Genomic DNA, 24,583 nt, shown 5'->3' with positions numbered 1-24,583 from the left:
AGACAGTTGAGTCTGAAACATGTGAAACTCAGTGGAAGGCAGTAAATGTTAGAACTAATTTACTGGTCCAAAGGAACCCACAGCATCTCATATACCAGAGAATGAAGAACTTCATGTAAATGAGTTTTGCAGAAAAGATTGTCTGAACACCAAAACTCTTCAAAAGTTTGAACATATATGTGAAAAATTTCCTGAAATGTTATACATAGCTTCCTGTCCTCTTAAACAGGAGACACAGAACATAATATAACTTTAATATAGCTTTTCATTGATATTTTCATTGATATTGCAGGACTGCCATTTTGAAGGTTTCTTATTCTAGTATATGATGACGTCTTTGGTTTTTCTTCCATGTTTGGCTTTTCTGTTCTGCCTTTAAAAGCGAGCTGTTAGTGATCACTTCTCCCTTTCTCACTGCTGTCCTGTTCGTCTCTAAGGTCTTTGTGTCCTTCTCCCGTCTTGCAGCTCAAATAACAAACAATCCATGAAACAACTTCCTAGTTCTGACTCGGCTACCACCTTCTTTCCTTAAAACACACAGTCTGTAACAAAGCACTACTCCAGCTTTCTACACGAGAAACATCCTACCTCACTTTGGGAACTTGACAAAATTCCGACGGTGAAACATCTAGCACTTGAATTCCTTTTATGATAACTTTAGGAGAACTCAACTTTGGTCCCTGGTTCAGCGATAACTAGCTATATGACTCCAGGCGTGTCTTTTAAATTTTTTCATCTTCAATTTTTATATGTAGAATATGGAGACTAGTCTATATATTTTCTTCAACTCTAAAATTCAATCACTTTTTTCAAATTAGAAATCTTCCTTCCCCGTAATTTCTTTTTATTATTTTCCTGGTCAGTCTTGGGAATTTCACAAGGATGTTTGAAGCTGAAAAATCCCAAGAAAATGAAATTTTAATCAAGTTTACTCTAAATTAAAACCACAATGAGATATATTTTCAGTCATCATTATATATAAGCAATAAAAATGAATATATAAGAAAACAGACAATTCAAGGGTTAACAAGGGAATGGAGAAATGGCTATTTTCATATGCTGCCAGTGGGAATGTAAAATGCTTTAGCTCCTTTGGAAAAAAAATTATGCTAGCTACTAAAAATTTACATGCACACAAGCTATGATCCAATAATTCCAATTCTCATGTCCATTTTAGAGGAAAGCTTACATATATGTTGTGAAAAGATGTAATTGGTGTTTTTTTTTTCCTATTTGAAAAAAAAAGAAAACAAATTTAACAAGTTTCAGTGAAAACAAATCAAAAAAATTAAATAAGTCAATGAATTGATGATAGAGTTATGCCATTGGGAACCTTGCAGCAATTCATTAGAACAATGCAGAACTGGAAGTATTGAAGAATAGAATTCTTACAGTAAATTCTTACATGCACAATGGACTTTATGTTTTACAGTACTTTGTCTTCGACTTCATCGGGCCCCAGTTGCATCTTTTTGACAAGATCATCAAAATCTCAGTAAGTATATCATTGGTGGTGATGGAGGTGGAAGAGATTCTAGGCTTTGGGAAGTCTTGAAGACTTCCTTGCTTATCTTCTTCACCCATTCAATCTATATTATATTATATTATACACAAGTTCTGCATGAAGATTTAGGTAATAGTGGAATCTTGCTTGGGGGTACTTGAAGAATGTGACTCTTGAAGAATGAGAAGTCACGAGGTGCCAAACAGTCTTCACATGTGAATTTCAGGCATGCTGACAGGTGGTGAGAAGCTATTTCGGGACCTGGGTCATTGCCCAGATATTGTCTCATTGCATCACTCAGACAACCACCTGTTTGTGGGTTCAGCTTTATTGCAGGCTCTGAGGGGACATAGAGAAGGGCCATGACTCTCTGTGGGGCAAGTGGATTTTTAGCAGAGGATCAAAGCTGGTATTGCCTATCTCTGTTTCTCTAACTTGGAAGAAGAAGGTAGAAAACTGTCTTTGAATCAAGGATCTCATAGAATTTTATGGTTAGAAGGAAGCTCAGAGGCCATGTAGTCCAACTTCCAGCCAGTATAGAAATCCTTCTCCACCACTTCCATGACATATGACATGGGGTTCTTGGGCACTACTTGATTATATCCAGTGATGGGGAAGTCACTACTTCTAGAGAGGCCCATTTCATTGCTGGAGAGTTCTGATATAAAAATTATCCTTACAGTAAGCTGAAATCTCTCTTCCTGCAGCTTGAGAACTGCAAAGGGATCCTATACCTGCTTTTAGGTGTTTTCAAGAGTGGAAGACACCTGAGTTACTATTGCCCTTCATCCACACCCTCAGTTTTCCCTTTTCTGGGTTAAAGTTTAAACTAGTCCTGATTCTTCAGGAGTTTTGTGGCTTCTGGACCCAGGCCCAGCTCTGCCAGCTTCCTGTAGAACTTTTTTATCTTATTTGCATTTAGAATGAAAAATGTTCTGCTGTAAACAGCCAGCAGTCTACTGACTTATCAGACAAAATATTGAGGATGACAGCCTCTTTTGTGCCACCTACTTAACATGTCCAAAACTTCTCAAGACAGTAGAGGTGGGAAAGTTGTGAGCAAAGCATTGTGGGATTTTAGGAGAGAAAGGGAACATGTTCAGTTGTGAAGGATTGGGGAGGGCTGCTTGAAGGAGGCAGTGTTTGCTCTAGGCATTTAAAGATGGGTAGAGTTGGGACTTCCCTGGTGGCCCAGTGGTTAAGAATCTACCTTGCAATACAGGGGACATGGGTTCAAAGCCTGGTCAGGGAACTAAGATCCCATATGCTGTGGAGCTACTAAGTCTGAGTGCTGCAATTACTGAGCCTATGTGCCACAACTGTAGAGCCCATGTGCTACAACAGAAGATCCTTCATGGTGCAAGAAAGACCCTGCATGCCACAGCTAAGACCCCATGACAAAGCCAAAAAAATAAAAAGTTGGGTAGAGTTTCTAAAAGCAGAGATAGATTTGAATATTGGGCTACTCTTGAGTTCATTTTGGCTACAAACAAACACCTTTTAGGTGGTGAGATTTGATGGGTATCCCTCAAAGGACAGTTAGCTAAAATCCTGCTAGAGGGTGAGGTACAGCTGTGATTCTTTGGCCACCCTTACAGCCATCCCTGAGGTTCCATAACCAAATGTCAGTGTGCCCCAGATAAGAGTGAAGGCCAGACAAGGTTCAAGGCCTAGAAACCTCTTTGATGGATTTGTCATGAGCCCTTTACACAGATTTAGCCTCAAAGAAATATCTCATGTTGCCAGACTTACTGCTCCATCTCTCCCAGGTCTTTCACCACAAGCTGATAGGAAGTGTACTGATCGGCTCTTTCAAAGTGGACCTGGGGACCGTGTACAACCAACCTGGTGAGAAAGTATTGCCTCCCAGTCTCTCTTGCTCTTCTTCTCTTATTCTGACACCTAGGAGTCAATTCATTTATCCCTTTACCCACTTATCCTTTCATTCAATATATTGAGCATCAGTTAAGCAAAGTGGTATAACTGTGTATAACTCTTGGATCTCTTCTTCCAAGTTTTCAATCTAATGATAAAGCTGTCTTATATGTCCATATGCTGTGTGCTTAGTCGCTCAGTCGTGTCCGACTCTTTGCAACCCCATAGACTGTTGCCTGCCAGGCTCCTCTGTCCATGGAGATTCTCCAGGCAAGAATACTGGAGTGGGTGGCCATGCCCTCCTCCAGGGGATCTTCCCAACCCAGGGATACTTCTGAGCAGTTTTTAAAAATATTTTCCCAAAGTCTGTCCAATGTATTGCTGTGAGACACGGGAAGGAAATGTGAAAGTTAAGAATGTGGACTCTGGGGCCAGATTTGCCTGGCTTCAAATTCTACTCTGCTCTTTCTTAGCTGTGCAACCTTGGGTTAATAACTTGACTTCTCTGTGCTACAGTTTCCTTATATGTAAAAATTGGGATATGATAGCACCTCCTCCATAGAGTTGTTGGAGGATTAAGTAAATATATATGTAAGTGAATATACACATAAGCATACATGTATAAGCACTTCATGGGACCTAGCACAAAATAATGACTATGATAAGTCACACTTGGGTTTGCAATAATTATTACTATTATCCCTGATTTTTCAGAAGCGCTAGGCAGATTGTCCAAGGTCAAGAGTTAATCAGTAACAAACCAACAGCAAACATAGATCTTATAATCAAAGGTTCTTTCTCTTCAACAGTGATTCCAACTCACATGACCCCAGGGGGCCAGGCAGTGGGCATCACTGAGTGCAGGGGACTGGTTTCATGCAGTGGGAAATGAGGGAGGCTGGGGGAAATGGAGGCGGGGGCACATAATGCCTATGGAAGGGATAGCATCGACTCAGCTCCTTTCCTATCCGCCACCGTGTGGCAATGTGGACTATGTATCGCCAGATCTAACAAGTGTTATTTTTTTTTTTTTTAAAGACAAGCTTAAAGTCTAGATTTTGTGAGAACTTTTGAAGTTTGGGCTCTCTGTGTAGGCCAAGCAAAAAGATCCATGAGTGGCATTTGTGGCCTGTGAAATTATGTGTGGCTTCTTCTCTCTTGGCTACACCGTGCAGCATATGGGATCCTAGTTTCCCAACCAGTGGTCCCTGCAGTGGAAGCAGAGAGTCTTAACCACTGCCCAGGGAAGTCCCTCAGGCATGGCTTCTACACTGCATTCATGTCCTTCTCTCCGGTCAAAGCTAGACTCTAGTCCGGGCATTTTCCACTTGGTTAAGGGCTTCCCAAATCCCTGTGGCAGGTTGGGGAAAAAGACAGAGAAGTGGCTGGGGAGAGAGGAGAGGAGGGCAAGGAGGAGGGAGGGGCAGCATGAGACTTGGAATCAGCTGTGATGAGCGAGCCCTTCCTGGGGAGCACAGGTGGGGAGGTTTGTGTTGGAGAAGTGGGTGGAGCATCTGGGTGCACCCGTGCAGGGTATCTGAGCTGTCGGGACGTCTTGCAGGTCATCAGTTCTGTGACAAGTGGGCCCTGCTCACGGATCCTGGCGACATCAGGACTGGCACGAAGGGGTACCTGAAGTGTGACATCAGCGTGACTGGAAAAGGAGATGTCTTAAAGCCCAACCCCAAAAGCTCTGATGCCGAGGAGCAAATAGAAAAGTGAGATAGGCCCGCAGAGGACCACGCAAGAGAAATGACGTGTCCCCATTTCCGTGTCTTTCCCCTCTCCCTTTCCTCACGGTTCCTGAAGGCTGCCAAGTTAAAGAGGCCTGTCCCCCCGAGACTCTGCTCTGTCAGGGGCGCCATGAGGTATCCTACCAAAGGCACCACTATCCTTTGGGAGGACAGCTTCTAGAACAAGAACAGCCTGTCTTCCTATACTAACCCACAACAGATAAGCTATTCCCAAGCTTATCCTATGGATCTGAATTGAGCTGATTTTCCTTTGAAGGGAGAATAATTTCAGCCACTGACCTATGAAATGGAAAGATTTAATGCACCCCTTTTAAGTGTTTATTCTGTAATTCTGGGACCTGAATGGGTTTACTGCATTCATTCTATTCATACCCTGCACTGTCATTCACACCAGGAAGAAAACTCATTTTAGCGATGCATCCTGATCTTTTCTCCTGTATCAGGTTGCTCCTTTCTGCCTCCAAATTGCCTCTACCTTTTCTTTCTGTTCTTTCAAGTGAAACAGCTGTTTTATGTTTCATTTTTGTCCCCTGCAAGGAACCTCTTGATCCCTCAAGGGTTTCCGTCAGAGAGGCCCTGGGCCAGGTTCTACGTGAGACTCTACAAAGCCGAAGGGCTGCCCAAGGTGAACTCCAGCATCATGGCGAATGTCACCAAAGCATTTGTGGGTGACAGTAAGGACCTCGTGGATCCCTTTGTGGAGGTCTCCTTTGCTGGGCAGACGGTGAGTGTCCGTTGTCCCAATCCTGGCAGACCTGGGGCTGGAATTCTGCTCTTTACCCCAGGACATTGCTGGGTAAAGAACATTACATTAAAATCGAAATCAAGACATGCCTGGGGAGAGAAAGCTTGTCGCCAAAAGGCCTTGCATGTAGCGGGAAAGTAGGGAAGAGTCACCTACTTCCTCTCACCTTCACCTTCCTGGAAGGTTCATGGAGAAACACTGGCGGGGGGAACCACCATTCAGGACCCAGGCAGGCAGGCCTCCTTCCTCACCTCTGTCTACTTCGCTGAGCTATTGGCCATTCCCCAGTCTCAGAGAATTACCACCTCCCTTTCAATCTGCTCCACAATCTACCCAGCTTGTCCTTATCGTATGTAAGCCTGGACATCCTTGTGTCCAGCTGTTCCCTGCTCAAGAGCCATTGGAAGTGTCAGGGCCTGGGCACATGGTCAGAGCTTAATCCTGATTAGTTGGACTCAGAAGCTTCAGCTAACACATGTGTCTCTACCCAGCTCCTCCCTTTGGCAGGGTGAACCTTGGACTACTTTTGTCTTGGGTCCCCTTGGCAAATATAGGACATATATAACCCCCATATAGGATATCACCTCCATTGTATGATGAGGAAACTGAGGTCTAGACTGGGGATGGGATTTGTACCAGGTCTTAATTTTAAAAGATATTTCTTTATTTGGTTGTGCTGGGTCTTCACTGAGGCACGTGACTTCTTTCATCTTCATTGTGGCACACAGGGTCTTTCAGTTGCAGCATGTGGGATCTAGTTCCCTGACCAGGGATCAAACCCAGATTCCCTGCATCAGGAGCATGGAGTCTTAGCCACTGGACCACCAGGGAAATACCCAGTCCTACTTTTATAAGACACGAACTCAGGGTCTAATTGTATCTGCTGTCTTCCCGGAAATGCATGGAACGCCTTCATAACACAGGTGTCAGTTTCACCTCAACCCAGTGTGATGATGAGAACTTTCTGGAGGAGGACCTGTGGCAACCCTCCTTTTGTCCCAGATGCCCAGCACAGTGTCTGGCACAGAGCAGGACACTGGTTATATTCATGGGATGTAACTGATTTTCAGGGGTGCCTCGTGGAAACAGGTTCATTAATTTGGCAACTTACTTTGTACTTCCAGCTGGTGTGAGGAGTTTTCTTTAGTTGGTCAAAGGCCTCTTTCATTTCCTTCAGAGGTTCACAGCCTCCTGGCTTTGTGTTTAGGGGCGAACCACGGTGCAGAAGAACTGTGCCGATCCCGTGTGGCATGAACAGGTGGTCTTCAAGGAAATGTTCCCTCCATTGTGTCGGAGGGTAAAAATCCAGGTGTGGGATGAAGGCAGCATGAATGATATAGTGCTGGCAACCCACTTCATTGACTTGAAGAAAATCTCCAATGAACAGGATGGAGATAAAGGTAAGGCCTCACACGTCTGACTTCAAGGTAGGGTCTCGAAATGGTTCATTTAGAGCTCCTCCTCATCAGAGGAGCAGGCGATGTGTTGGGCACTTTCCACCTCTGCGTGGTCTGTGACTTGGGTTGGTTTAGGGTAGTGGACAGAGCCAGACTCTAGGAGCCATGAGCCTTGTCCCCTGTCCCAGGCCTTCCAGGAACACTGCTGTGTGTTCTTGAGGAAGTCGCTCCCTTTCTCTGGGCTTTATGCTTCCTAACTGGAAAATGAAGATTCGATTGGACCAGAGGTTGGCGACCTGTGGTCCATGGACCACATCTGAACTACCATGTACCTATGTATGGCTCACAAGCTTAGAATGGTTTTACTGTGTTTAAATGTTTCCAAACAAATGGTTCCCTCAACTACTGATGGAAACTCAAGAGCATGAGCTGACTGCAGAGAGCCAGGGCAAGAATGGAGTTTTCATCCTGGATAAAGCTCTTCACAGTAATTCCCCTACATACAAATGAGTTCCATTCCAAGCGTGTGTTCATAAGTCCAATTTGTTGGTGAGTCCAAAAAGTTAGCCTAAGTACCCAGCTAACACAATCAGCTATACAGTACTGTACTATAATAGGTTGATAATACTTTTTATACACATCATACATACATAAAAAAAAACACAAAAAATAAAACATTTTTAATCTTACAGTACAGTGCCTTGAAAAGTACAGTAGTACAGTACAACAGCTGGCATACAAGGGTTGGCACACATTTGCAACTTTTTGAAAGCTTGCAACTTACATGTTCATATGTAGGGGACTTACTCTATTAGCAAAATCTAAATTAATAGCTGATAATTCTCTAAATATCCCAACCCACCTTCCCTTTATTTAAATCTCAAGAGAATCTTTCTCTGCACTACAAATTTGTGTTAATTAATGTATGTATTTGTGTATATGTGTGTGTATACACATTATACTGTAAAAGACTTGGCTTATGCAGAGAACAAGTTTTACACATTTTTGTGCCCTGCACAAGAGTGTCATCATAGAAAGGCCTTAATAAATATATACCTTTTAACTTTCCATGTTGTGGAAATGTTTGCCCCAGATTGCTTTATGTAGAAAGCACATTCTGCCCATCTATAGGATTTCTCAACAAGACATAGAAATGTTGTACGCACGACTTTTCAGAATCACTTTGTTGGGTTCGGGAAGAGGTATAGCAATAGTAAAAAGTAGATATCATGGGTTGTAGAATCTTCCTACCTCTTTTAACACAATATCACTACTTCTTAGAATTTATTCAAAGGCAGGATAGAATCTAGTTCATGGAAGAGTGGGGCAGTGGGTGAGGGGATGGAGAGAGGAAGCTTTCAGGTATTAAAATTATTGATAACAATAAAGCATATGGCAACTTTTCATCAACAAGAACTGTTAAGCAAATTATGATACATATTGATTCCTAGGTCAGAAAGATCTCCTGGAGGAGGTTTTGGCAACCAACTCCAGTGTTCTTGCCTGGAAAATCCCTTGGATAGAGGAGCCTGGAGGGCTGTAGTCCATAGGGCCACAAAAAGTTGGACACAACTGAAGAGATTTAGCACACATGCACTTATTAAGAGTAACAGCTAATATTTTAGAGCATTTCCTAAAGACTTCAGTGAAGCACTTAATATTATCTCTTTTAATCCTGATAGATTAGATTATCCCAAGAGATAATCCTGAGATAGGTACTATTAAGTTAAATCACTTGCTCAGTCCTGTCTGACTCTTTGCGACCCCGTGGACTATAGCCCACCACGCTCCTCTGTCCATGGGATTCTCCAGGCAAGAATACTGGAGTGGGTTGCCATTTCCTTCTCCAGGGTATCTTCCCGACCCAGGGATTGAACCCAGGTGTCCCTCATTGCAGGCAGACTCTTTAACCTCTGAGCCACCAGGGAAGCCCCATTTTACAGTTGAGGATACTGAGGCATCAGAAAGTTAAAAGACTTCTCCAAGGTCACACAGCTTGAAATTGGCAGAGCTGAGACTTGAGATCTGAACCCAGGAAGTCAAGCTCAGGGCCGCCATCCTGTACTGCCAGTCAAAATGGAACATTCTAGGAATTTCCCTGGAGGTCCAGTGATTAAGACTCTGAGCTTCCACTGCAGGGGTCCCAGGTTCGATCCCTGGTCCAGGAATGAAGATCTTACATGCTGCAGAAAAGAAAACAAAAGGAACATTTGGTTGCCAAAGAGATGTTTGCACAGACACTTACATTTTCCCAGATGCTATGGATCAAGAAAGGAAACGATTTATGCTAAGAGTAAGTTAAGATCACCAGGTCTTTTCAGTTCTACGTTTAGAGCACATTTCAGAACATTTACTTCTCTCAATCTCCACTACCATCACCCTGGTCCAAGCTATCCATGTCTTGAATTTTAATGGTGAAGGAGTCCTCAAACCAGTGCGCTAACATCCATTCTTATAACCCTTCACATAGCAATCAGAGTGAATTTAAAAACACGCATCTGGGTAGGTCACATCTTTCCTCAAACTCCTCTAGAATAGTCCATAATCTCTAGGATAAAGACAGACCCACTCGCCTCTCCACACTCTTCTCACCCGCTCCCTCTCTGGACTCCAGCCACACTGGCTTTCTCTTCCAGTTCCTTCTGCCTCCAAGCTCCTTTCCAATGCCATATGCTCTCTCCTCTGCCCAGAACCCTCCTCTCTCTGCCTGATTCCTCTCCGTGCCACAGCAGCCTGCTCTTTGTCCTTGCAGCACAAGATACAGCTCCTTCATAGCATTTGTAATGTGAATGTTTGTTTCATGTTTGTATCTGATTTAATCTCCATTGGGCTTTACGTTTCGTCTCTAAAATGATGCCTGGCACATGTTAGGAGTCCATGAAAGTTTGATGAATGAAAATGCATGTCAGCATAGTCTTGCTGAAATTATGGAGAAGCCTAAACATATGCATGGAAGAAAGACTAGAAAGAAACATAGCAGAATGCCAATTGTGACGGCATGTTCTTCTTTCTTTAATTTTATTCTAATTTTGGTTACTGCGCGTGGGCTTTTCTCTCGTTTTGGAGAGCAGGGGCTATTCTGTAGTTGCAGTGCATGGGCTTCTCATTGCAGTGGCTTTTCTTGTCCCTGAGCACAGGCTGTAGGCATGTTGTCTTCAGTAGCTGTAGCACACGGGCTCAATAGCTGTGGTGCATGGGCTTAACTGTTCTGTGGCATGTGGAATCTTCCCAGGCCAGGGATCGAACCAGTGTCCCGGGCATTGCAAGGTGGATTCCTATCCACTGTATCACCAGGGAAGTCCGCTATGTTCTGTTTTGTTTTGGTTTTTTTTGACCGAGCCTCATGGCTTGCAGGATCTCAGTTTCCCAACCAGGGATTGAACCTGGGCCAGGCTGCTGTGGCATGGAGAGGAATCAGGCAGAGAGAGGAGAGTTCTGGGCAGAGGAGAGAACATATGGCGTTGGAAAGGAGCTTGGAGGCAGAAGGAACTGGAAGAGAAAGCCAGTGAGGCTGGAGTCCAGAATCCTAACCACTAAGGCACCAAGGAACTCCCCATGATGGGATATCTGTAAATATTTTCTCTTGTCTTTTCTTTATACATTTCTAAACAAATGTGTACAACTCTCATCAAGCAGTAACCAGCTTGAAAGCATAACCTGGGAACTAAAGCTTGGGCTATTTCTAGGCTTCCTGCCCACGTTTGGACCTGCCTGGATTAACCTGTATGGCTCACCCAGGAACCACAGTCTGATGGATGACTACCAGGAACTGAATGAAGGCTTCGGAGAAGGCGTGTCGTTCCGGGGCAGGATCTTGGTGGAGATTGCTGTGGAGATCCTCTCGGGAGGGGCACAGGAGTCTAAATTCTCCAAGGCGCTCAAGGAGTTCAAGTTGTCTCCGAAGGACAAAGATGCCAAATCTTCCAAAGGTGCGAGTAAAGACAAGGGTGACAAAGCTGACGATGGCAAAGCCCAGAAGGCTTCAGACAAAACCAACTCAACAGAGGCCGAGGTGGAGCCTTTTGACGTGCCCCCAGAGGTAGGTCTGAGCGCTTTTCCACTGAGACTGTGCCCTGAGCCCAGGGCAGAGACAGCATCTGCCACGGGCCCACAGAGACCCACAGAGGTGTTGCGCCCCCTGCAAAATGTGTGTTGACTCAGCCGTGTATTTCGGGGCTGATCCTCTGCCTTTTCCTGCTCACAACATAGCCATCTGCTCATGTTGCATTCCGTCTGCATCCCCCCCAAATACAGATTCCCATGGACACCAAAGTAAAATAAAATTAAAGCACGCTGGAGGAGCTGTTGGGAGTGGGTGGCTGGGTGACGGACTGAACTCTGTCTGGGGCCTAACTGTGTTTAGCTTTGTTAGCTCAGCATGCATTCTGGATGAGATAATGTGGGATGAAGGATGAAGAGGAGGAAGCGTGGGTGACAAGCAGGGACACAAGAAACCGAGACACCTGCTCCCCTGCCCCACGCCTGTGGGGAAGTCACCGCTGGAGGAAACGGTTATCATTGCTTGTGACTTGGCAAACAGCAGAGTAGCATCTTCTGGCCCAGTTCTGTGTTAGGGGTGAGAGATCTGGGACCCCAAGGGAAACATAAGCCACGACTAAGCTCTCAGTCTTTAAGTTCAGCAGTAGTACCTTGTCACTGCAAACGAAGGCATTTTATATTTTGGTGGGTAGATCAGAGCTTGATTCTGCCTCTGGGAGGGTGTTTCTCAGGTCAGCCAGACTCTAATTTCAGATGGGGAAGGGATGGGGTGGCTGGTCTCCCAGAGCTGTCCATTCCCAGTACAGACTAGAACACACAGAAGGATTTTTAGTATGTGGGTCAACTTAGCCTTGGAAGAGCCACTTAATTTTACTGCTGAGATTTAATAAATCTGACTTCTGCCAGAGTGGATGATCCAAAAGAGAGCAAGGCAGAGACTGCAATGTCTCTTTTGCCCAAATCCATGGAAATCACACAGACATTTATGCCACATTCTAATTGTTAGTAATGAGCCACATGTCCAGTCCACATTGAAACAGGGTTGGGGAATGAATGAGGCTTCACCTTTTAAGGGGAGGATTTTCCAAGAATTTGTGGACATAATTTAAAACTACCACACTGGAGCTTCTACCTTCCCCAGAGCCTCAACAGCTCAGAGTTTGCCCTTATTGACATGATAATATCTATTTTTTGTAGCATCATCTTGTTTAGCTCTCCAGGTTCCCCCAGCTCTAATCTCCCTTGCTGCAGCCTTGCTCTCATTGTGAATCTGGACAAATGAGGTCCTATAATGCTGGCTTTTTAAGCTCATTGTCATCATCACCATCAAAGCTTATCTCCCTTCTGTCAAACCTTGTGTTCATTTTTATTATTTTTTAAATTTATTTTTATTTTTTCTTGGTATATAATTGCTTTACAATGTTGTGTTAGTTTCTGCTGTACAACATTGTGAATCAGCTGTAAGGATACATATATCTCCTCCTTCTTGAGCCTCCCTCCCATTCTTGCCCATCCCACCCCTCTAGGTCATCACAGAGCACGGAGCTGAGCCCCCTGTGCTCTGCAACTGCTTCCTGCTTGCTGGCTATTCTGCACATGGTAGTATATATATATATCTCAGTGCTACTCTCTCACTTTGTCCCATCCTCCTCTTCTCCCGTGTCCAGAAGTCCGTTCTCTTTATCTGCATCTCTATTCCTGCCCTGTGTTCATTTATAAATCCTCAGCATTGGTAGGAATAAAAATAGAGTCTGACTGCATGAAATTTATGGTATAGAAGGGGAGATAAGACCTACAAAATAAATGTATAGGAAGTAGAATGTGACAAAGTGCCTTAAGCAGGTAAAGATAAAGTCATATTATCTCCTGGGGTGAGCGCAGTGTAAGGATTAAAATATTGGGCTCCCAAATAAGACAGTTGAGTTTAAGTTGTGGCAGTATGGTGCAATGATTACCGTCCAGTCTCCAGACAAGTATCTGTTTGAGTCTTTGGGCAAGTGATTTAAGCTCCCTGGGTTTATTTCCAATAATAACCTCTACTTCATAGGCATAATGATGATTTAATGAATTAATACAACAACGTGCTTATTAGAAAAGAGCCTGGCACATAGTAAGTGCTCAATTACTATTAGTCATGTTTAGTAACTATGAACAGATATCTTACCCTTTCATGAAACTACAGTTTCTCACCTTTAAATGGATAGAATAGAAAGATTCCTCTCATAGGATAGTTAGAATAATTACATGAGATAATACAGGTAAAATTCTTTTTTTTAATTTTTGTTTATTTATTTAAAGTGAAAACATTTATTGAGGTATAGTTGATTTACAATACCATGTTATTTTCAGTTGTACAGCATAGTGATCCAGAAATTTTGAATGAAAGAGAATTGCTTTATTGTGTTGGTCTCTGCCATACATCAACATGAATCAGCCACAGGTATACATGTGTCCCCTTCCTCTTGAGCCTTCCCCCACCTCCCCCTCCATCCCACCCCTCTAGGTTGTCAAGAGCACCAGCTGAGCTCCCCGTGTCATACAGCAAATTCCCACTGGCTATCTGTTTTACATTTGGTAGTGTGTATGTTTCCATGCTACTCTCTCCATATCCGACACACAATGAGAGTTCTGTAAACACTACCATCATTGTTTTTCTAGCTCAGGGCATCAAGGGAGGCTTCCAGAAGAAGAGGCATTTGGGTTGGAGTTTGAAGGGTGGATGGGATTAAGACATGAATTATAACCTGTTGAAATACTTACAGTGACTCCGCTTATGGCATTGGTGTGTGTAGGCTTTATCCTAGGTATTGCACATGGATGATCTCATTCCTTCCCCATGTAGGTCCTGCTATGATGCTCATTTCACAGACAAGGAACATGGCACCTGGATAGCGGACACGGCTTGCCCAGTCTACAGCTAGGAAGCAGCAGAGTTGGGATTTAAAGAGGGGGTCACCTGGCCTTGGAACCTGCGGTCCCTCTTCCAGGCTCCATGGCCTCCATTCCCTTCGGGTCTCTCAGTGATTTTTAACCTCCTCCCAGGGAGTAAACTTGGCCTCAGGAAGGCATGATAAGGGGCTGGCTTACAGCCAAGGGACGCAGTGGCGGCAGGTGGGAGCGGCACGTGTTGTGACTAAGAGTCAGCACCTGGCCCCACCCTGTCCCACACTTTCTGGTCAATAGCAACATTTCCTGCTGATGCCAGCAGCGCAGGGGGCTTATGTGTGAAGGAAGAGTCTCAAAAAGAGAGGAGAGGACTTCCCTGGCAGTCCAGTGCTTACGACTCTGTGCTCCCAATGCAGGATGTATGGCTTCGATCCCTGATTGGGGGGCCCAAGATCCCTCACGGCTGGATAAAAAAAAAGAGAGAGAGAGAAAGAGACAGAGTTAAGAGCTCTTGATTGAATGGGGCTCTTAGCCTCTGAAACTACAGCTGCTGTATTTCCTTCAGTGAACCTTACTGCTGTTTCCGTTGGGCTCATTAAATCCAAGAGTACAGCCAGAAGACACAGAATGAAAGCACCAGCTCATTCAGCCTCCTCACTCAGAAATGCGATGTGTCACCTGGTTTCTGGAACCATCACTCTCTTAAGATACATATACCCAGCTTACCTGTAAAATGAAAGGAGATTTGATTATAAGGTTGAAACTACATCATTGCGAATGGCTGAACTGGGATTTGCAGTGTGTAGGTCCTGGTCCCTGCCAGTCTGATTAGAGTGGAAGTGATGTACTGTATCAGGCTGCCACCAAGACTCAGGTTTCTATAAATCACCCTGGACCAGGTTGGCCTCACTGATTCAGTTTCCTCCTGCTATAAAAAGACCCAGGGCTGTCTAATGTATTTTTTTTTTCTTTCTATAGATTGTACCAGAAAAACACGAGGAATTTTTACTCTTTGGAGCATTTTTCGAAGCTACCATGATAGACCGGAGGATCGGAGATAAACCCATTAGCTTTGAAGTTTCTATTGGTAAGTGCAGACAAGCACAGTGCCTGGCACATGGCGTGAACTTTATACCTCTTTCTTAAGTGAATGAATCAATGCCTTACATGCAGGTGGTAGCATTCTGTTGGAGGTTTGCACTTCATGAAGAAATGAATAACTCCTTGTCCACTCTAGAGTCAATATGTAAGGGATAGATTTGTTTTCATAGTTTTAATTAAAATATATATATAAATAAAAATAATTAAAAAATTTTAAATGCATACCTATGGCTGATTCTTGTTGACGTATGGCAGAAACTAACCCAATATTGTAAAGCAATTATCTTCCAATTAAAAATAAGTTTAAATAAAAAGATTGAGAGTATAGTTTGCATCCAGACAGACTTGGACTACTAATCCTGGTTCCCTGACCCTAGGATCACTTAATTTCTCTTGGTCTTGCTTTCTTCATCTATAAAATGGGAATAGTGGTAATTCCTTATGAAGCTATGGCAAGAGTTTAATGAATGAATGCACATGACCTGCTATGCGTGTAATAGATGCTATTGTTGTAACTCCCAGCAGTCTTCCTGGACTGATGTACACCTGGGAAAACCACTCCAAGAAAGAGCATGCCATCAGAGAAGGTCTTGATTTACATTTGGGAAATTTTGGAGCAGAAAAAAATGGAGAAGGAATCCAGTTAATCTGTAACTTAAGTCATTTTTACAAAAAAAAAAAAAAAAACAAAGACGTTAAGATGGAACCTGATGATGGCTTCGTATCATTGCTAATCTTATTTCTTTGATCTGACCATCATCCTGCCTTCATACTGAGAGCTTATTACTCTGCCCTGGGAAGACATAAGCTCGGATCCTTTCTGCCAAGCAGCCTAATTCTGCTTATTGACATCTGGCCCTTCTCCCCTTGCTACTGGCTCTACAGGTAATTTTGGGAACCTGATTGATGGAGGGTGGCATCACAGGAGTAGGAAGAAGTCAGCGGACTCAGCTGAAGAAGACGCTCTGCCACTGCTGCACGAAGGAGAAGGGGACGCAGCCCAGGATGTCGCCATTCCCCTGGTCTCCACCACTCACCCAGAGAAGCCACTCGTGACAGAAGGGAATAGGTAGGAGACGCAGCTTCCCTGATGGCTCAGGAAGTAAATGCAGTGCAGGAGGTGCGGGTTTGATCCCTGGGTCGGGAAGATCCCCTGCAGAAGGGAATGGCAACCCACTCCAGTATTCTTGCCTGGAGAATTTCGTGGAGAGAGGGGCTTGCTGGGTTACAGTCCAGGGGGTCGCAGAGAGTCGGACACGACTGAAGTGACTGAGCATGCCCGCACAGGAGCCCCAGGAGGCGAGAGTAGCCAGCATTTCTGACTGTGGAACGTGACCCATTTCCATGACTGTTTGATTCAGTTCTTCCCTAAGACTAGAAACATTCTTTATCTTAGTTATGGGTGCAAGGTACAGACTAGACCGACAGGATAAATGCCTCTCTCCTGAATTCTCATGTTGACAACTCTCCATGACACATCCAGTTAATTCATTCAAGGACAGAGTGATGATAATGGTTCTTATTACCATATCTGAAGCTCCCTTTATCCTATAACTTTGAAGCATAACAAGACAGGAAGGTCAGAAGTTAAAATTTCCATCCAAAATCCTATCAACAGTTATTATAGTCATCTGAACACAAGGTAAACTCAACTTGGTGGAATTATTAATTACATCATTTCTCGTCTTATTTTGGGCACAAACTGAAGAACTCAAAAATGATTCTTAGCCATGAAAAAAGACTGTTTCAGAAAACAACTGGGGCTCCTACATGCACCCTTACCGATCTTTAACCCACATGACATTTCAACATGCAAAGAGAAGTGAAATTATAGAACTTTGTCTTAAGACAGTGATGTCAACCAAGTGTCTTGTGAGAAAGGAAAGCCACACGTAGTGAGAGTCTTCTGTGTTCTGAGCTTTGTGTTAGGAGTAAAAAAAAAATGATCTCATGGGATTGTCATAAGAGAACATTGTTCATTACATGTGAAGGGATTGGAATCACATTGCTAGTTCTCATCAGTCTCTACTCTTCTCAATCTAGACAGTCTCTCTGGGCATGAACCCAGGGCTTACTGACCACTGTTAGAATAATAAGAACTCTCACACCTATTTCCCCAGGCGGTCTTCTTCCTGTGCAGCAGATCTAAACAACTCTACTTGGGTGTCCCCAAGCTAGTCATCAGACTCATTGTCTTCACAGGCAACTTTTCCCCTTTTCCTATCTTTCCCATCTCAGAGACTGGTCCTACCACTCACTGCATTCTCAGCCACAAATTGGAAATCTGTCAATTGTTCTCTCATCCCTTCCTACCCACATCCAATCAGTGATGAAGTCTGGTCAATTCTAGTTCTCAAGTGTTTGCCCTATTGCCATTTCTTTAATTTAGTCAGTTGGTATCTTTGGCATAAGTTATTTTAAACACCTCTTACTTGGCTTGGATCCGCATCAAGAAAATCACCAAACTATCCATCTGAACTCCCCACTCCCCCAGTTTGACATTATCCATTGGCTGCTTGTGGTTTTTTAAAAATAAATAAATAATTAATTTTTGGCATTGCTGGGTTGTTTGTTGCTGTACACAGGCTTTCTCTGGTTGCAACAAGCAGGGGTTGCTCTCTAGGGCTTCTCATTGCAGTGGCTTCTCTTGTTGCAGAGTGTAGGCTCTAGGGCATGTGGGCCTCATTAGTTGCAACTCGAAGCTTCTAGAGTGTGGACTCAGTAGTTGTCGCACATGGGCTCAGTTGCCCAGTGGCATGTGGAATCTTCCCAGACCAGGGATCAAACTGTGCCCCCTTCATTGGCAGGCAGATTCCTAACCATTGGGCCACCAGGGAAGTCCTGCCTATGCCTTTCAGGATTAATCTCAGGGGCCACATTTTGTTGATTTGATCCCCATCCACTTCTTTACAATAAACTCCAGCCATTCCCCCAATTCCACCAGTCCTCCAATGCCATTCCCCAGATGAATCCTGCTGTTTGCTCTATCTGGACCCTGGAACATGCTCTTGCCTCTGCCAGGCAATAAGCGCCATCCTCAGAATGGCTAGCTCCCATTACCTTTCAAGAGTAAATTCAAGTTCCCTTCCCTGAATCCCAAGGCTGATTTGGACTTCTCCACTCAGCTCCATCAACCACTGTTCACACTGCATTCAGCTGTTTTTATTTGTCTGTCTCTCTATTAGATAGTGAGCAGTCAGAGGGCAAAGGAGTCTTGTTCACTTTTGTATCTGCTCATCTCCGCACAGGGCATGTAGTAGATACTCGTACCTGTTTCTGCATGAGCTAAAGAAATGCTATAACTGAGTTGGGCACCGGATACCATGGGGGTAGGGAGTGGGAAGGGGAGGAGGTGAAGAGTTGGCAAAGGTCACAACAAAAGTGACACCCTAAAGAGCGAGAATGAGTTTAAGGATGGAAAGCGATTGTCTGGGACAAAGTAGGAAGGAGTAAGTGAAAATAACCCTGGATACGTGTCCTCTCATTTCTGGATATGGCTGCACATTTTCTAAACCTTGTCTCTCCCATGGACCACCTTCTTTGGGGTCTTTTTTGGTCCCCTGGCAGCCATGCTTGATGGCCCATCCTCCCTTACATGCACCAAAAAGGACCCTAAACTTCCCCATCCTTTAATGGTTTCTCTGTCCAATGTCAAACCTAAGGACATCACTGAGCAGGATCTGTAGCTCTGGGAGGCTTTTCTGAGGCTCTCAGTGGCACTCTGCATCCTTTCTCTGGGACCAGGCAGTGAAAACATCCCCACCTTGTTAGACTAGCCCATTGCTGATAGCGGTGGTAATATCAGGAGATGTAGTGTGAGAAGGGCTTAAAGGGAGATGAGAGCTCTACAGAATCCTTCAGTGGGACACACATTAGTACTAACCGGCTCACTCAAAGAGACCAAAATGAGTCATGCTGATGTTAGGGGGTTTTCTGTATATTCTTGTCACTATATTGAAGCTCTATCCACATAGTGGTAAGCCAAGAATGGCAGCATCTGAATTAGAAGATTCTATAATAGAATATACCCCCAACACTTGTGCATGCCCCCCCACACACATGCCTGTGCACCCACAGTGTCCACACCCATGAGCACACATACACACACGTGCACACACACACATACAACTTATTTGTCTGTTGCCTCCATTGAAATACCACCTTATAAGGAGTGGTTTAGCCTGACACTTGAAACATCACCTTGGGTTTGCTCTGGGCTTTCCAGTTTCCTAAAGCATGTGCATTTACATATAATTTACATCGGGGGCTGGAGTGCAAGAATGAGACTGGAGCACAAGCCCAGAAGGCAGATCATCATTTGATTCTCAGGGTTCCAGCCTACCCTTGCCCAGACTCACAAGGCTGATGGCACATCAGGGCAGCCGTTCAAACTGTTAGGCTTCTCTTCCCGCTGGCAACGTGGTACCCTCCCATCTGCTGCTCTCCATCTGCACAGTCGTTTGCCTGAGAAAATACTGCATCCTGAGCCCTGTAGATCCAGTAAGACCTGGAGGACCTGGGAGCCAAAGACACAGAGGCTCTGAACACCGTTAGCACAAAATCATCCAGACCAAAGAAACCTTGGGACAGAGCACAGCATTGAGTCGGAATTTATTTAGTTGCAGGATTCTCAGTGCCATCATCTGTTTTTAATTTTTACTTGAGTATAATTACTTTGCCTGGAGACTCCCATGGACAGAGAAGCCTGGTGGGCTACAGTCCATGGGTCGCAGCGAGTTGGACACAACTGAAGCGACTTCACATGCACATAGTTGCTAATGTTGGGTTAGTTTCTTCCGTGTAGAAAAGTAAATTAGCTATACATATACACATATGCCCTCTTTTTAAGATTTCCTTCCCACTCTGCTCAATGTGATGTGGCAGCCCAGATGAGAGAGGGGTTGGGGGGAGAATGGATCCATGTATATGTGTGACTGAGTCCCTTCACTGTTCACCTGAAACTATCACAACTTTGTTAATTGGCTTTGTGCTGAGTTATTTCAGTCGTGTCCAACTCCTTGCAGCTCTAGGGACTGTAGCCTCCAGGCTCCTCTGTCCATGCAGCTCTCCAGGCAAGAATACTGGAGTGGGTTGCCATGCCCTCCTCCAGGGGATCTTCCCAACCCAGGGGTCGAACCTTTGTCTCTTACATCTCCTGCACTGCCAGGCGGGTTCTCTACCACTAGTGCCGCCAATGCAAAATAAAAAGTTCAAAAGGAAAAATAAAGATTTCTTTCCCACTTGTGTCATCACAGAGCACTGAGTAGAGTTCCCTGTGCTATATGGTAAGTTCTGATCAGTTACCTATTTTGTTCATAATAGTGTATATATGTCAGTCTCAGTCTCCCGATTCATCCCACCCCCGCTTCCCTCATTGGTATCCAGGAGTTTGTTCTCTACGTTTGTGTCTCTATTTCTGCTTTTGCAGATACGTTCATCTCTGTCAATTCTAGACTCCACATATGAGCCCTATTATACAACATTTGTTTTCCTCAGTGCCATCATTTTTAACAAGATAAAGGAAAGAGCAGTTTCTGACCTTCCTTATTTGTTAAGTTTTATTTTGTCCCCCTGCTGTAATTATAACCTCAGTTTCTGCCAAGGACTTCTTTGGCTTCTCTTCTGAATGGTTGCCTGCTGGTTTGTTTTCTGCAAAACAGACCACAGAGCATCTTTGCTAACTTTACGGCCTCTAGAAGAAACTTAGGTTGGAGAGCTAAAAAGAACAACCATGCATTCTTTCAGGCTGAAGTCCTCTGTAGCTTTTGGAATGGAAACAAACTCTCTCTTTCACTTTCCCTCCACTCCAACCTCTAGAAGCTCATGACTCCTAACACTGTCCACATTTATTAGGGCCCCTGTCCAACCAATGCCCATGACAAGAAATGTGCTCTTGCCTGCTTTCCATGTTTCTCTTCACACCCAGATGTTTGTGGGAAAATTACAGGGGGCTGGGGGCAGAACTAGGTAAGAATGTAGCTGTCATTAAGCAGGGAACTTCAGCCTTTGGCTGCATCTCTCCCATCTTACCTGCGTCCACATCCACATCCTTGGGAACTGAATTCTACCAGTTAGTCCCTTCTTTTCTGTCTTCAGTCTCATCCTCTGAACTATCTTTTTCTCACCATCATTTAAGCATATCCAACCATCACCATCAACCATTCTCTTTGGCTCCATGTCTCCCCTTCCAGCTACTTTGCCATCTCTCTGGTCCTTTCTTAGTGAATTGGGTCCCCGATCAATATATTATTGGCACCAGTGCCCAGCAACAACAAACATTGGATGGATGGATGGATGGATGGCGACCATGGAATGTTGGAGTTGAGTTTGAAGCACATGACTTTATCCTCATTAATATTATTACCCTCTTACAATTCTCTAGCAATTTCAGTTTATAAAATACATTCACCTCTGTTATCTCAGTTGATCCTTACACAGTCAGTTCTTAGCATATAGAATTAAAGGGAAAGGAAAAAGTTATTCTCCCTTCTCTCAATGAGAAAGAGAATTTTTCCTTGAAGAGGGCTTGCCAATTAAATCCTGCCTTCTGGTGATCATTCTAGGCTTTGCCCTGGGTCAGAGTGGTAGCCGTTACTGCCTCTTCATTGTAGCCATATAACTGTTCATTGCTTAGCGTTCATGGATCCCCAAATAGAGGCTAAGGGTGGAATTAATAGTGTGACTATTTTGTCACCATCCTTTCCCCAGTCCACTCAGGATGTATGGAACATGAACATTTGACTGGAATTGCCTGAAAAACACTGATTGCCAACTGACTTCCAGACCTAATGTGTTTTCCCAGGAATTACAACTATTTGCCATTTGAGGCCAAGAAGCCCTGTGTCTACTTCGTCAGTTCTTGGGGAGACCAGACGTTTAGGCTACATTGGTCCAACATGCTGGAGAAGATGGCAGACCTCCTGGTAGGTGACTCTGATGGGTGATGGATTCAAATATTGGGAAGCTGGAGGCAAAGGGGATCTTTTCCCACCCAGAAGAGGGTCTTGGCCTCAGTTTAAATACCAAAGAATTGAGGCCTCTGCATTTGGATGATGCATGGCTCCTGCCATGTGAACCCAGGGAACTGAGAATACATTTTGCAAACTTCTTCACGTTTAAATCAAGCTTTCCAAATTCAAATCCCTACTCTGCTTCTACCTGTTATAGCACCTAGTATGATCCATGCTAAGTCATTTCAGTCGTGTCCGACTCTTGGCGACCCTGTGGACTGTAGCCCACCAGGCTCCTCTGTCCACGGGATTCTCCAGGCAAGAATACTGGAGTGGGTTGCCATGCCCTCCTCCAGGGGATCTGCCCAACCCAGGGATACAGCTCGCCTATCTTAAGTCTCTTGCATTGGCAGGTGAGCTCTTTACCACAAGCGCCACCTGGAAGGCCCATAGCACCTAAGGGTAGACCATTTTCCTCATCTGCAAAGGTCAGGGGATGGACAGCATTCTCACAAAATTGATAGATCTTAACTTCAACTAGTTTGAAATCCTAAGTCTTTAGCAAAGTAGATAATTCCCTCCAAAGTCAAGCCCTGCAACCTCTCTGGCCCTGTCTCTCACAAGCTCCTCCTCCTTACTTTATTCCAAGCACAGTGGTCTCCTTTCAAGTGTCTCAAAGAAACCAAGCTCCTTGGTGCCTCCTAGCCAGCTCCATGCTCTTCCCTCTGCCTGGGCTGCTTTTCCTCATCATGTTTCTCTAAGGAAGCCCAGTCAGCCTCCATAGCTCAGGTTCGAGCACTTCCTCAGAGAAGCTTTTTGATATTTCCTCTTACCATCTCCCATCATATCTTGTTCCTTTCCTTCAGAATTATTTGAGGAATTGAATGTGTAAAAGTATTCAAAACAGTGTGCGTGCATGCTCAATTGCTAATTCGTGTCCAGCTTTGGGATCCCAAGGACTGTAGCCCACCAGACTCCTCTGTCCATGGGATTCTCCAGGCAAGAATACTGAAATGGGTTGCCATTTCCCCCTCCAGAGATCTTCCTGGCCCAGGGATCGAACTCCTGTCTCCTGCACTGGCAGGCAGATTCTTTACCACTGAGCCACCTGGGAAGCCCATTTAAAATAGCACCTACATGCAATAAATGTACACTGTCCCACCCAAGCCCCTGGGGGTAAAGAAAACCAGGGAACATGCTGCTTTGGTATCTTGTACCTTCCCTTTGTGATCCCTCTCACATATCCCTTTCCAGCTCACATAACTCATGGACAGTGTCCTCTCTTGCCTCTTTCCTTTTCAAAACAAAATATGAGCTGAATATAATTTCTGTGAATGTTAGAATGAGTGTCTCCACGACAAAGTTTCATTCCCATCTCTCATCCCTCCACCTCCGTGGTTTGTTTTCAGGAAGAAGGTATAGAGGAAGTAAAAGAACTGATTAAGATTTCAGAGGAAGCCCCAGAAGAGAAAATGAAGACGGTGCTCAGTGACTTTATCAGTCAAAGCAGGTACTGGAGGGACAGATGGCATCCGGGTAGCTGAGCTGTATGGAATCAGCTTTTACTTACCTTAGAAAATAGTCAATATTACATGCAGTCAAATGAACATTGAGTATTGTTACATCCATCTTAATTTTGTTCAGTAATTTAGCTGCTGTGGGCTCACTATTGCTTTCTGATACTTAACTAAAACATAAAGCAAAGGAAAAGGGAAGAAAAGGAAGACTTACTGCAGAGATTCTTTTTGAAACAAGAAAATTGCTAGCAATGTTAGTGTCCGGCATGCTTCTTTGCGTTTGGTAGGTACTCAGCAACTATTTGGGCTTCCCAGGTGGCACTAGTAAGAAAGAATCTGCCTGCCAATGCAGGAGACTTAAGAGATGTGGATTCAAAACCTGGCTCAGGAAGATCCCTTAGAGGAGGGCATGGCAACTCACTTCAGTATACTTGCCTGGAAAATCCCATGGACAGAGGAGCCTGGTGGGCTAGTCCAGAGAGTTGGACACAACTGAAGCACACATGCAACAACTATTTGGCAACTGGATGGTGGTGGTGGTGGTTTAGTTGTTAAGTTGTACTTGAATTGTGTGACCCTGTAGACACCAGCCCATCAGGCTCCTCTGTCCATGGGATTCTCCAGGCAAGAATCCTGGAGTGGGTTGCCATTTCCTTCTTCAGGGGATCTTCCTGACCCAGAGAATGAACCTGCATCTCCTGCACTGCAAGTGGATTCTTTACTGCTGAGCAACCAGGGATTCTCAGTCAGATGGATAAATTGTATCAAATGCTACTTAACAGAATTCTTTGTATGCCACATTAATAAGCACCAATTAATGACTCTTACTCCAAGAGGTAGACAGTATAATATAAA

General features: G+C 44.3%; 1 protein-coding gene across 1 annotated transcript in view; it reads left to right on the top strand.

Moving 5' to 3' along the window:
• The window catches only part of FER1L6 (fer-1 like family member 6), a 171,101-nt gene that overhangs the window by 55,546 nt on the left and 90,972 nt on the right, over positions 1-24,583 (top strand). The window contains exons 7-16 of the mRNA XM_040261856.1: positions 1,433-1,495; positions 3,274-3,352; positions 4,941-5,097; positions 5,671-5,857; positions 7,086-7,278; positions 10,962-11,314; positions 15,139-15,247; positions 16,147-16,330; positions 22,064-22,184; positions 23,621-23,721. Coding sequence (XP_040117790.1) covers positions 1,433-1,495; positions 3,274-3,352; positions 4,941-5,097; positions 5,671-5,857; positions 7,086-7,278; positions 10,962-11,314; positions 15,139-15,247; positions 16,147-16,330; positions 22,064-22,184; positions 23,621-23,721 — 1,547 coding nt within the window. The remainder of the gene's footprint in view (positions 1-1,432; positions 1,496-3,273; positions 3,353-4,940; positions 5,098-5,670; positions 5,858-7,085; positions 7,279-10,961; positions 11,315-15,138; positions 15,248-16,146; positions 16,331-22,063; positions 22,185-23,620; positions 23,722-24,583) is intronic.

Source organism: Oryx dammah, unplaced genomic scaffold (assembly GCF_014754425.2).
Source record: "Oryx dammah isolate SB20612 unplaced genomic scaffold, SCBI_Odam_1.1 HiC_scaffold_19, whole genome shotgun sequence".
Lineage (NCBI taxonomy): Eukaryota > Metazoa > Chordata > Mammalia > Artiodactyla > Bovidae > Oryx > Oryx dammah.
The sequence above is the reverse complement of the archived record's forward strand: the minus strand, read 5'-3'. Positions and strand labels throughout refer to the sequence as shown.